Genomic DNA, 14,340 nt, shown 5'->3' on the forward strand with positions numbered 1-14,340 from the left:
GCAATATTTTCTCTTTTCAAAACATGAAACAATTTATTTTGATTATCTGTCTTTGAGTGCTTGGTAAAATTTGCCTATAAAACCATCTAGATCTGGTGTTTCTTTCATGAAAGATTTTACAATTTTGATTTAATTTATTTAATAGATATAAGCCTATTGAGATTTTTTTCTTCTTGAATCAGTTTAGATTAATTCCTTTCTTTTTTTTTTTTTTTCAGTACGCGGGCCTCTCACTGTTGTGGCCTCTCCCGTTGCGGAGCACAGGCTCCGGATGCACAGGCCCAGCGGCCATGGCTCACGGGCCCAGCCACTTCACGGCATGTGGGATCCTCCCAGACCGGGGCACGAACCTGTGTCCCTTGCATCAGCAGGCGGACTCTCAACCACTGTGCCACCAGGGAAGCCCCTCTATATGTGTTTTGTAATTTTGAACTGTAAGCTCATCTTCAAGGGGACTTTAAGAAAATCTCTAGTGCTTGATTTTAGGGTATTTTCTTCAGTGCACTTTTGTATTTTTCCCCCAAGGGCCCAAAGGGTATTTATTACCAGTGTAAAAAAATGATTATGCTAATTTCTTGTGTATTTCTACACTAATCGGGTAGTATAATTTAAATCTCAAACACGCCGGTGGTGCTGGTTCATAGTATATAAAAAACATTCTTAGCGTAGGATCTTTTTTCTTCACCCTGAGCGCAGACCAAATCAGATGTGCTTCTCTTTGACTTCTCTCTGTGCCAGTGGGTGAATTTTTAAATCCTCCTTTTCATTAAGGGTGAAATTCTTTGAAAATCACAGCCTGTCTCTTTATCCACAAGGATATAAAAATACAAACCCTACAATACCAAGCCTGGCTTCCTCCTTCCATAAGGATGGTCAAACTGTACAAGCATTCACTCTTCGCTCTGCTTTTTTTTTTTAGCGCCCTCTATAGTTCTTACCCTCTTTAAGGGTCAGCTCTCATTTAAAGGATGTTTGTAGTGGAAACATTTTCAGGACAAATAGTCCACAACATTGTTAGCCCCAGAAGTCCCTCAAAGGGTTTTTGATAGAATCAGATGAGAGCTTGGATGTAGAAGTGCTTTGAAGACTAATGAGGATTTATAATGACTCCTAAAAAGATGTGCTTATTAGGGATCTTAATTTGGAAAATAACTCTTTTACTTTTAAATTTTTTTATTTTTTAAAATTTTATTTATTTTTGGCTGCGTTGGGTCTTCGTTGCTGCGTGTGGGCTTTCTCTAGTTGCAGCAAGTGGGGGCTACGCTTCATTACAGTGCACGGGCTTCTCATTGCAATGGCTTCTCTTGTTGCAGAGCACGAGCTCTATGAATGTGGGCTTCAGTAGTTGCAGCACACGGGTTCGGTAGTTGCAACACGTGGCTCGGACGCTCAGTAGTTGTGGTGCACGGGCTTAGTTGCTCCGCAGCATGTGGGATCTTCCTGGACCAGGGATCGAATCTGTGTCCCCTGAATTGGCAGGCAGATTCTTAACCACCCAACACCAGGGAAATCCGGAAAGTAACTCTTTTAAATAGTCTAGGTTAACTTTCTTTTCTTTTCTTTTTTTCCCCCTCAACTTAGGGATGCACTTCTTTTGATCCAGTGGAACGTAAGAGCTTTCATGGCTGTGAAGGGCTGGCCGTGGATGAGGCTCTTCTTCAAGATCAAGCCTTTTGTTAGATCTGCTGGAATGGGAAAGGAGGTAGCTGGACTGAAGGAAGAGTGTGTGCAGCTGCAAAAAGCGTTGGCGAAATCAGAATCTCCGAGGGAGGAGCTGAAAGCCAAGCAAATCTCCCTACACCAGGAAAAGAATGACTTGCTTCTTCAGCTGCAGGCTGTGACTAGCCCCACCATTTCTTCTTCAAATCAAGTTTCTAATTAGATTCCCTTGTTTTGCAGGCAGTATTGACTTGAAAAAAAATAGAGGCACGTGCTATGCAAATACTGTAGAATTTCATCCAACACAGACAGTGGAAACACTTAGAGAGACACCCTTTACAGTGAAGTGATTTCATTGACAGTATGTCTTTGAAAAAGGGACAAACTTTTAGATGGGTTTTAACTATATAAACAGATGGAAATCTATCATGGGAGTCAGGAAGCGCTGGATCTTAATTCAAATTCTGTAGTTAGCACGTAACCCATTAGCAAATCAAAAGACAGGCTCTTTCTTAATTTCATTTTCAGATTTTTCATCATTAGTGTATAGGAATGCCAGAGATTTCTGTGCATTAATTTTGTATCCTGCTACTTTACCAAATTCATTGCTTAGCTCTAGTAGTTTTCTGGTAGCATCTTTGGGATTCTCTATGTGTAGTATCATGTCATCTGCAAACAGTGACAGCTTTACTTCTTCTTTTCCGATTTGGATTCCTTTTATTTCTTTTTCTTCTCTGATTGCTGTGGCTAAAACTTCCAAAACTATATTGAATAAGAGTGGTGAGAGTGGGCAACCTTGTCTTGATCCTGATCTTAGTGGAAATGGTTTCAGTTTTTCACCATTAAGGACGATGTTTGCTGTGGGTTTGTCATATATGGCATTTATTATGTTGAGGTAAGTTCCCTCTATGCCTACTTTCTGCAGGGTTTTTATCATAAATGGGTATTGAATTTTGTTGAAAGCTTTCTCTGCATCTATTGAAATGATCATATGGTTTTTTTGTTTGTTTGTTTGTTTGTTTTTTTGCGGTACACGGGCCTCTCACTGCTGTGGCCTCTCCCGTTGCGGAGCACAGGCTCTGGACGCACAGGCTCAGCGGCCATGGCTCACGGGCCCAGCCGCTCCACGGCATGTGGGATCTTCCCAGACCGGGGCACAAACCCGTGTCCCCTGCATCGGCAGGCAGACCCTCAACCACTGCGTCACCAGGGAAGCCCGATCATATGGTTTTTATCCTTCAATTTGTTAATATGGTGTATCACGTTGATTGATTTGCATATATTGAAGAATCCTTGCATTCCTGGAATAAACCCCACTTGATCATGGTGTATGATCCTTTTAATGTGCTGTTGGATTCTGTTTGCTACTATTTTGTTGAGAATTTTTGCATCTATGTTCATCAGTGATATTGGCCTGTAGTTTTCTTTCTTTGTGACATCTTTGTCTGGTTTTGGTATCAGGGTGATGGTGGCCTCGTAGGATGAGTGTGGGAGTGTTCCTCCCTCTGCTATGTTTTGGAAGAGTTTGAGAAGGATGGGTGTTAGCTCTTCTCTAAATGTTTGATAGAATTTGCCTGTGAAGCCATCTGGTCCTGGGCTTTTGTTTTTTGGAAGATTTTAAATCACAGTCGCAACATCAGTGCTTGTGATTGGTCTGTTCATATTTTCTATTTCTTCCTGGTTCAGTCTTGGCATGTTGTGCATTTCTAAGAATTTGTCCATTTCTTCCAGGTTGTCCATTTTATTGGCATAGAGTTGCTTGTAGTACTCTCTCATGAGCTTTTGTATTTCTGCAGTGTCAGTTGTTACTTCTCCTTTTTCATTTCTAATTCTCTTGATTTGAGTCTTCTCCCTTTTTTTCTTGATGAGTTTGGCTAATGGTTTATCAATTTTGTTTATCTTCTCAAAGAACCAGCTTTTAGTTTTATTGATCTTTGCTATTGTTTCCTTCATTTCTTTTTCATTTATTTCTGATCTGATCTTTATGATTTCTTTCCTTCTGCTAACTTTGGGTTTTTTGGTTCTTCTTTCTCTAATTGCTTTAGGTGCAAGGTTAGGTTGTTTATTTGAGATGTTTCCTGTTTCTTAAGGTAAGATTGTATTGAAATTAAGAAAACACTCCCATTTACCATTGCAACAAAAAGAATAAAATATCTAGGACTAAATCTACCTAAGGAGACAAAAGACCTGTATTCAGAAAATTATAAGACACTGATGAAAGAAATTAAAGATGATACAAATAGATGGAGAGTTATACCATGTTCTTGGATTAGAAGAATCAACATTGTGAAAATGACCCTACTACCCAAAGCAATCTACAGACTCAATGTAATCCCTATCAAACTACCACTGGTATTTTTCACAGAACTCTAACAGAAGATTTCACAATTTGTATGGAAACACAAAAGACCCTGAATAGACAAAGCAATCTTGAGAATGAAAAATGGAGCTGGAGGAATCAGGCTCCCTGACTTCAGACTATACTACAAAGCTACAGTAATCAAGACAGTATGGTACTGGCACAAAAACAGAAAGATAGATCAATGGAACAGGATAGAAAGCCCAGAGATAAACCCATGCACATATGGTCACCTTATCTTTGATAAAGGAGGCAAGAATATACAGTGGAGAAAAGACAGCCTCTTCAATAAGTGGTGCTGGGAAAATTCGACAGGTACATGTAAAGTATGAGATTAGATCACTCCCTAACACCGTACACAAAAATAAGCTCAAAGTGGATTAAAGATCTAAATGTAAGGCCAGAAACTATCAAACTCTTAGAGGAAAACATAGGTAGAACACTCTGTGACATAAATCACAGCAAGATCCTTTTTGACCCACCTCCTAGAGAAATGGAAATAAAAACAAAAATAAACAAATGGGACCTAATGAAACTTAAAAGCTTTTACACAGCAAAGGAAACCATAAACAAGACCAAAAGACAACCCTCAGAATGGGAGAAAATATTTGCAAATGAAGCAACTGACAAAGGATTAATCTCCAAAATGTACAAGCAGCTCATGCAGCTCAATAACAAAAAAACAACCCAATCCAAAAATGGGCAGAAGACCTAAATAGACATTTCTCCAAAGAAGATATACAGATTGCCAACAAACACATGAAAGAATCCTCAACATCATTAATCATTAGAGAAATGCAAATCAAAACTACAATGAGGTATCATCTCACACCTGTCAGAATGGCCATCATCAAAAAATCTAGGAACAATAAATGCTGGAGAGGGTGTGGAGAAAAGGGAACACTCTTGCACTGCTGGTGGGAATGTAAATTGATAAAGCTACTGTGGAGAACAGTATGGAGGTTCCTTAAAAATCTACAAATAGATCTACCATACGACCCAGCAATACCACTACTGGGCATATACCCTGAGAAAACCATAATTCAAAAACAGTCATGTACCAAAATGTTCATTGCAGCTCTATTTACAATAGCCCAGAGATAGAAACAACCTAAGTGCCCATCATCGGATGAATGGATGAAGAAGATGTGGCACATATATACAATGGAATATTACTCAGCCATAAAAAGAAACAAAATTGAGTTATTTGTAGTGAGGTGGATGGACCTAGAGTCTGTCATACACAGTGAAGTAAGTCAGAAAGAGGAAAACAAATACCGTATGCTAACACATATATATGGAATCTAAGGGAAAAAAAAAGGTCCTGAAGAACTTAGGGGTAAGATGGGAATAAAGACACAGACCTACTAGAGAATGGACTTGAGGATATGGAGAGGGGGAAGGGTAAGCTGTGACAAAGTGAGAGAGTGGCATGGACATATATACACTACCAAACATAAAATAGATAGCTAGGGGGAAGTAGCCGCATAGTACAGGGAGATCACCTCGGTGCTTTGTGACCACCTAGAGGGGTGGGAGGGGGGAGACACAAGAGGGAAGAGATATGGGAACATATGTATATGTATAACTGATTCACTTTGTTATAAAGCAGAAACTAACACACCATTGTAAAGCAATTATACTCCAATAAAGGTGTTAAAAAAAAAAAAAGATAGGATCTTAATAGGTCCTGAGAAAAGCTTTACTGAGATCTTCAGGATTATTGCAGTATGCCCCTAACTGGTTTTCCTGATTTAGATCTCCCTACTTGCCCTTTCCCAGTCCAAGTCAATATCACAATGAGGTGAGTTCTTAAAACAGCAGTTTTCAACCTTGACTTTGCATCAAAGTTATTTGTGAAGCATTAACAAATAAAAAGAAAGGTGCCTAGACTCCACTCTCAGATACTTTGACTAAGTGGGTCTTGTGTGGGTCCAAATCATCTGTATGGGTGATTCTGATATCCAGCCAGGATTGAGAACCATTGTCTTGAACAAATATGTTGCTTCCCTGATGAACAAGCTTCAGATCCTGCAATATGTGCATTATAGGATCCAAACCCTTGGCCCAGGCATCTGAGCCTCCATCTCTAATCTGATGCCGATGTGCCCTTATTCACTCCCTTTTTTATTCCTCTTCTCTAGCTACCAGGACTACTGTTACATCCCAAAGGCAGGTATGAAATTTTATCCACCTTTATTGTACTCTCCACTGCACTTAGCACAGTGCTAAGTTAAATAATACTGGGTTCAAATACATTATATAAACATATTGTATTTTTTCCTGCTTTTTGGACTTACGGAAAACAGAAAATTTAGTAGTTTTAGGCTGACCGAAGTTATTCGTTTCTTTTGGGACTCTGCTACCCATCAGTGTTCCAATAGGCCGTATTTTACGAGAGTTTACATTCAGACCCACATTTCTGATACATATTTAATATAGCAGTGGTTCAAGAACTTTAGTGTGTATCAGCCTCACCTGGGATGCTTGTTAGAAATACAGATTCCTAGGCCCCGCTCCAAACCTACATTAAGATCCATATTGTGAGAATCACGGTTTGTAATATCATATTTTGTCTGGCTTAGGACACAGGGAGCCTAGGATGAGACCTGGCCTCCTAGTTTTCATCATTCTTCCTCTCAACAAAAAGAGTGGCCAGTACTACCTGGGCTGATGTGGGGATAGAAATACACCCAACTTGTGAAGGGAAAGGTGGGTAAAAGTCTGGGATACATGAATAAAGATCATTGTGGGGAGCATAGGAGACACATGAAGCCAATTGCAGGGCAAGTCCTGGAAGGCTGAGATGAGTTCAAATTGTAACTGATTTAAAAAGCTGACCTGGCTATGAAATATTTTATCTTATTGATTTTTTTTATCTCATTGATTTTTAAGAAACACACCTCCATACAGTAGGAATCAAGGAAACAAGGATTCTTTTCAAATTATTCACTAACTCAAAATACCGGAAGCACTGAGTGAACCCATTTCAATTAACACTGTGAGTACATGAGAAAATAACTGCCACTGGGGAAAGGATGTCCCTACTGTTAAGCTGTCACACCACTGCTCAGCTGGCCCCAAACCTGCCATCATGTTAAATGAGAGGATCGATGATGGTCGATTGGATTGTTGGCTTCATTTGGTGATGGTGACAGGTCCTGTACAAGTGCTGAATGGAAGAGAGCAAAGAGCTATTCTGCCTGTCAACCTGGGATGAGCTAAGATCAAATATCCCCATTATTGCTCAAGCATTGGAAGCTTCTCTGATATGCATGGATCCTTAACATTTTTGTTTGTTTTTAGTTTAGTCCTTCTCTTGGGTCTTCAATGATGTTGGGGATTCACTATTTTATACCTCCCCCATCTGTGCCTCTTTGAGCCCCATTTGTTGGGCAGACAGGCTGAGAGTTAGCCAGGATCCAATAGCCTGGATTTTTGCCCTTCTCTGCTCTTGATCTAAGTAGATGAAACAACGTAAGCCAAGCAAATAGTTAGGTAATAGATTGCCCAAATTGCAGAGGATGGATGAGGTCTAAAGATGAAATATGGAGATATGTGTGAAGTTATGTCACAACGAGACCTCTAGTAATTAAGAACTTGCTCACAGAAAAGAGGTTTTATTTAGCCTCTAAATGGAGACAAGTGAAAGGAGTTCAAAGTTACACAGGTGCTTTTGTAGCAAAAAGCAATCGGCCCCTTCTTTTTTGACTTGGACCATAACACAGAAAGAGTGGGCCACACAGTGAGAGTTGGCAGCAGTATGTTTGAAAAAATAAGAGGAAGGAGGATTGCACACTCTATGGTTATAACTTGGGGAATTTACTGCTGGCAGAACCTTCAAGAAAAATATTTTAGTTGGAAATAATAGTAAAGTCTAGTTAGTGATATTCAAGGAACCTCATGAATTGTAAATTCAGCTTATGAATAAAAAAATACAGCCCAGCTCTATTTATTAGAAGATGCTTATATATTAAATAAGTGCATCAGGGTCCTTATAATAATATTATAAATATTCTATTGTCTGAGGGAACACCACTTTCTTAAAAGACCATATTCTGAGCAGGTACCGCCCTCAAACTATATGCCTGCAGGGATGCTTCCAGTAGCTGTGATTTAATCAGCACACCACTGATTTTTGGAGGGACATTAGCTCCTTTAGCCCACCAGGATTCTATTAAGTGCTTTAGAAGAGGTAATCTAATCTACTGAATGGCCTGAAAGATCAAAAGCACCTCCAAACACAAGCAACTCCTCCACTTCTCAACCATAGGGTCAGGGAACTGGGAATATTATTTCAACTGCTTAGGAAAGGTAGGTGAAAGTGCCGGGCAGAGGACAGGCAATTATCTCTCTGCTGTGTGTTAAGCAGCATTTCGCCTGGCTGTTAAATTACTTCCAGCTGTTGGCAACAATTTTCTCCTCATCATGGCGGGAACGAGAGACCCTGGCAAATGCTGAAGAGCAGCGCGAGTCGCTGATTAAATCCAAGATCCAGCTGGAGGCCAGCGTCCAGGCGCTGCCTGCGTTGGGGGTTGGGGGGAGGAAAAAGAGGAGGTAAATTCCCAGCTGACTGCCGGAGGGCGGAGACTCGAAGATGAATGTTCCGCGTCGAAGAAGAAAGAAATCGATGACCTGGAGACACTATTGGCAAAGTCACAGAAGGAGAAGCGTGCTTCAGAGTACAAGGTACTTTTTCTATAATGTCAGGAAGGCCTAGATGCCTGAATTCCACACTCTCAATCGGGCTCCAGGACCAGACTTGCTCTGTTTATATTAATTAACACAGTGGTCCGCAACTTTACAGCACTGGGAGTCAGAACTGGCATCAAATGAAGGATCTGGTGAACTGTGCCATCCTAATTCAAAGTTCCAACTTGAATTTATGGAACCCCACTTAATCTCCCAAATGAAATGTTTTCATTTGTTCCAATCTAATTGCATGTGAAATCTGATAGAAAGAGCAAAATGGTTTCATTGGGCCTCTCTAAGTATCCTCTTTTGGAAGGAGAGGGAACAGGATGCAGTTTATTGAAAGGTGATTTGGGACACGTCTGAATTCCCACCTCTGTCGTTGATTTGGAGCTTGACCTTGAGATGTCATTTTAATTCCAGCTAAGGACCTTAATGTTTTGTTCATTTTAACTGAGGTTTTTATCTTGTGCATCTGTGTATAGACTGAAGTCAGCTGAGGGGTCTGTATCAAACCTTTGATAAAAAAAAAAAGTCTCCAGAATAATATCGTAATTTTGGCATATGATTAAATAGCAACTCTTGTACATCAGTTCCCTTTCATAAAAAGCACTTGGACCTGATATAAATGGCTTACACCTTTGCCTATTTTATCAGCTGGAACTCTCTTTAACTGCCACTTTCTTAGGATTTGAGGCACAAGATTAATATTGCCCCGAATACTCTAAAGAAAGCTAAATTACCTTTAGTGGTGTTCTTGTTATACAAATAATACGGCACTCTGAATACTGGCCATCCACTGACCTATGCTGATAATATATATATATATATATATATTTTTTTAATTAATTAATTTTTGGCTGTGTTGGGTCTTCGTTTCTGTGCGAGGGTTTTCTCTAGTTGCGGCGAGCGGGGGCCAGTCTTCATCGCGGTGCGTGGGCCTCTCTTGTTGCAGAGCATGGGCTCCAGACGCGCGTGCTCAGTAGTTGTGGCTCACGGGCCTAGTTGCTCCGCGGCATGTGGGATCTTCCCAGGCCAGGGCTTGAAACCTTGTCCCCTGCATTGGCAGGCGGATTCTCAACCACTGCGCCACCAGGGAAGCCACTATGCTGATAATATTTGATTAACCAGAATACCCCATTCCCCGACCAGGAGAGCTAACAGATCATTTGTGTCTGTGTGTAAAAGAAAAAGTGAATTTAGAGTTTTAAAAAGTCCATCAGGAATTTGGCTAAATTTAGTTCTTTATAACAGTGGATACCGCATGAGATTTTTGGTCCTAGAAAAGAGAGGAAATGGCCCTTAGTGTTTATACCCCACCTTCCATAAGTGGCTCTCATGGAACTGTTGTCGTCTTCTCCCCACAGGTTAAGAATCTGACTGAGGAGGTGGAGTCTCTCAGTGAGGACGTCAGCAAACTTCAGCGAGCAGCCAGGGTGCGCGGGAGGCCTGCCAGCAGACCCTGGAGGACCTGCACGCGGAAGAGGAGAAAACCCTCACCCTGAGCAAAACCAAGCTGACACTAGAGCAGCCAGCGAACGAGGTCAGTAGTGATATGTCTTGCTAGTTAGCTGTGTGTCTACATCTGTACAAACCTCCACTTTTTACTTAGTTCATTTATCTTGACATTTTCAGGAAAACTTAGTAGCATGGTTAGTTTCCCTCATTATTTAGAAATAAGAGGTGAGCCACTACAGTAGAAGAAGGGCCCCAGCATGTAATCTGTCTGTTTTTATATGCAACTTTCACACAACCCTGGGCAGTGGGAGAACACTGAGATGAATCGTGAAGGGGTATCAATCTGACTGACTGTTCCCCACAGAACCTGGTGTTTTGCCCCGCAGATATGTTGGCGCTTTATCTGACACTAGTACTGAAGGATTGCTTTAAGGCCCTGTTGTGTCTCCAGCCATGCACTGAGGTTTATTAAAGTAAAAAGATATGTAAGTCACAAGCTGTGTTCTACCAACACTATTGGAAAACACTTGTAAGATTCTGGAGATGGTGCCCCTGTTCTGCCTCCAAATACCTTGTGAAATAAAGATGCTTCAGACGAGTCTCAGTGGTTAGGTTCATCACTCTTCCTGTTTCCTCCCAGCTGACACTGTGTGCATTCACTGTTTTATTAGTCCCCAAAGCTTAGCTTTTATTAAATTGCTGACAAGGGTGGTTAGGGTTTTTTTTTTTTATTATCTGCTTCTTTTTCCTCATGCCTTTCTATCAGTTTCCTCTATTACCTATTAGTCGTCTGACTTCTCTTCCTATTTCCACTGATACATATCTCACAAAGCCTCAATATGGGGATTTATTGGTTGTGTGCAAACAACACACACACTTGTTCTCTCGCAGAGTTCATTTATCTTCAGGTTTTTGCATATGCCGTCCAGAAATTCTCCCTTCTCCCCTATTCGAATTTTATATCTTTTGCTAGTCACAGGAAATAGCTTCTATTGTGGCAAAGTAAATATATCACTGAAAACTAGCCATATTGTAACTGTTATTTAGCCTCCCGCTAAGCTAACCTCAACATCATGGTTGGCAACACTACAGACAGAACTTGAATGTTCTGATCACCTTGTTGGAGGTACCAGAATATGACACAATGTTATGGACCATAGAGGGTACCAAGGTGGTAAAGGAGGGTGTGGAAATCACGCCATGTGAGATGCGTTTGAAAGGGTCAGTGATACTGAGTTGGAAGACTCAGGACAGCTGCCTAATATTCGTGAATGATCATGTGGAGACAGATTTGCTTGTGCTGCTCCAGGGAGCAGAGCTTAGGCCGGTGGGATGAACTTACAGAGACTACTTTGGCTTCTTATGAAGAAGTGCTCCTGAGTAAATGGACTTATCTACCCATGAAGTGAGCTGCCATGTGAAGAAGTGAGCTTCCCATCACTGGAAAGCAATCAAACAAGGACTCACTAGACATCTATTATTGGCTTCTTCTGTAGGCTAGAACACGTATTCCTTAATCTTTAAAGTTTTCCTTCATCACCATGATTTCTAGATTCTTTTGTTGTCCTATTGATGTGTACAATATTTATTTTAAAATATCTACATAACTGGGCATCATTTACAGACTCTGCTTGTATTTTTCTTTCTTTTTCCAGAAGGTAAGTGGTTAATGAACACATCTAGTAAAGTATAAACTTTACTTATTTATTGGGCTCAATAATGTCTCCTTCTGTCAGCTTGAGGGTGCCCTTGAACAGGAGAGCAAAGCGAGAATGAACTGGGAAAAGGAAGAGTGCAAACTGGAGGGCGAGGTAAAGCTGAACCGGGAAAGCATGGAGGACCTGGAGAGCAGGCAGCTGCAGCTAGCAGGAAAGCTGAGGAGGTGAGTCACCTTTCTGTTGACTCGAGATTCTGGGAGACCTTTAATCGGAGGAAACAGCTCTCTCATGTCATTTATCCTCATGACCCTAGGGCCAGATGTCTTAAGACCTGAAGGGGAGGATAAGAAGGATAACAAGCCTAGGAAATTGATTTTTTTTTCTTTTGCTAGACTTTATGTGAACTTTCTTTTTATAATTATGTAATAACCTACAAGAAAGTAACTGAGAAGGCTGACCAGTAGATGCGAATGAAAGGTGTAAGGCACAGGAGATGCGAATTATTGGAATTTGAAGTTACAAGTCAAAATAAAAATCGCTCACTTCTTTTACTCATGATGAGACCAATGGCCTAAAGTAAAAAAAAAAAAAAAAAAAAGAAAAGAAATCCTAATATGAAGTCCCATATAACATCTGATCATTTAAAAAAAAAACAAAACAAAACTTATTTGCCAGATATAACCTCATTAACATTTATCTAACTTTTTTTGGTCAAATAATTTACCGTATAAGTATTAAACCTTAAAATTGAAAGCAAAACATAACATGATCAAAATCAGTAGACCTTCAGTTCACATGGATTCCCAAGGAGCTCAGGGCAAGACGGCCCTCTCAGTTTAGTTTCATCATTCAGTGAAATGGATTTTCTCACCTTGTCCCTTTTGTCTTCCTCTGTTCAGCTAGACTTTCTTCTTCTTCTCCATATTTTAAAAAAATTTTGGCTGAGCTATGCAGCATGCAGTATCTCAGTTTTCTGACCAGGGATTGAACCTATGCCCCCTGAAGTGGGAACCCGTAGTCTTAACCACTGGACTGCCAGGGGAGTCCCCAGCTAGACTTTCTTCTAACAATTAGGGATTTTCCAGTTATTTGGAATAGATCAAATAAGAGAGGGAAACAGTGAGATCTAAGAGTGAGATAAGGCCAGGTTAAAGCTGGGAGCCCACTGGTTATTGGAGCCCACAGTGAAGAAGAAAGTCAAGTGAGCAACTATGAGCTTCTGGTTTTCCTGTCTGTGTACATGAGTTTCCATTACACATGCTTGTGGTCAGACTTGATTAATAGCCTGCCAATAAGTTACTGAACTTGATAGGTGTTTCCGACCTGATAGGTAGGAAAAGATGAAATAAGTAACCCTATGAATGTAACGGAACAGTGAAAGGTAAAATGATGATAGAGTTCCCTAAGCATTCAATTTTGAAGATTGTGTTTCAGCTCAGCAAAGTGAAAATGATACTCTATGTCCTTGTAGGCCACAGGTCAAAGAGCTCTGGCATTTCAGAAACCCATGTTTTCAGGAAATGATAAATTTATTATACAGCATTTTCTCTAAATGGACCTATGTATATATGGAGACAATACATGAAAATGTGGCATTTTAAAATGGTGATGACAGGATAGATTACTTAATAAATAACACAGATTATAAGCTCTTCATCTTCTGAGATAAAAGTTAAATTTCTTCCTCACGCTATTCACACAAACACAAAATCCAGTTTCATTAAAGAATTAAATGCAAAAATCAAGCTTTAAAATCATTAGAAAATGCAGCATTATTCACCATAGCCAAGATATGGAAACAACCTAAATGCCCACTGATGGATGGATGGGTAAAGAAAATGTGGTGTATACATTTAATGGAACATTATTCAGCCTCTTTTTAACGGAAATCCTGCTGTATGCAACAACATGGATGAACCTGGAGGACATTATGCTAAATGCAATAAGTCGGTCACAGAAGGACAAATAGTGCATGATTCCACTTATATGAGGCATCCCAAACAGTCAAACTCATAGAAACAGAGTAGAATGGTGGCGTCCAGGGGCTTGGAGGCAGGGGGAAATGTGGAGTTGCTCTTCAATGGGCATAAAGCTTCCATCGTGCAAGATGATTAAGTTCTAGAGATGATTAAGTTCTAGAGTGACATACAATGTTGTGCCTATAGTTAATAAAATTGTATACTTAAATATTTGTTGAGAGGGTAGATCTCCTGTTAAATGTTCTTCAATTAAAAAAAAACAGCAAAAACCATTAAAAAACAAAACCATTAAAAGACAATATAGGTGGTAAGTCTTAGGAAACTGGCAGGTCAGACTGAATGAGTCACAAAAATCCAAAGGCATAAAAGGAATATATTGATAAATTTGATGTTGATACCTCGACATTTTAAACATTTATGTGGCAAAAGCCAACATAAATAAAACTGGGGCAAATTAGAAAGTGGGAGAAATATCTACAGCAGATATCAAAAAATAAAGATCAAGAGTATTAAAGGAAAATCTATAATTCAATAA

The 14,340-nt window shown here is 40.1% G+C and overlaps 1 protein-coding gene across 1 annotated transcript in view; it reads left to right on the top strand.

Annotated features, from left to right (window-relative positions):
• The window catches only part of MYH15 (myosin heavy chain 15), a gene marked incomplete at both ends in the record, with an annotated part of 167,516 nt that overhangs the window by 82,978 nt on the left and 70,198 nt on the right, over window positions 1-14,340 (top strand). The window contains 6 exon segments of the mRNA XM_082655327.1: window positions 1,582-1,837; window positions 8,454-8,547; window positions 8,550-8,707; window positions 10,078-10,144; window positions 10,147-10,253; window positions 11,905-12,050. Of these exon segments, the coding sequence (XP_082511453.1) occupies window positions 1,582-1,837; window positions 8,454-8,547; window positions 8,550-8,707; window positions 10,078-10,144; window positions 10,147-10,253; window positions 11,905-12,050 (828 nt within the window).

Source organism: Grampus griseus (genome assembly GCF_964374135.1).
Source record: "Grampus griseus genome assembly, chromosome: 5".
NCBI lineage: Eukaryota > Metazoa > Chordata > Mammalia > Artiodactyla > Delphinidae > Grampus > Grampus griseus.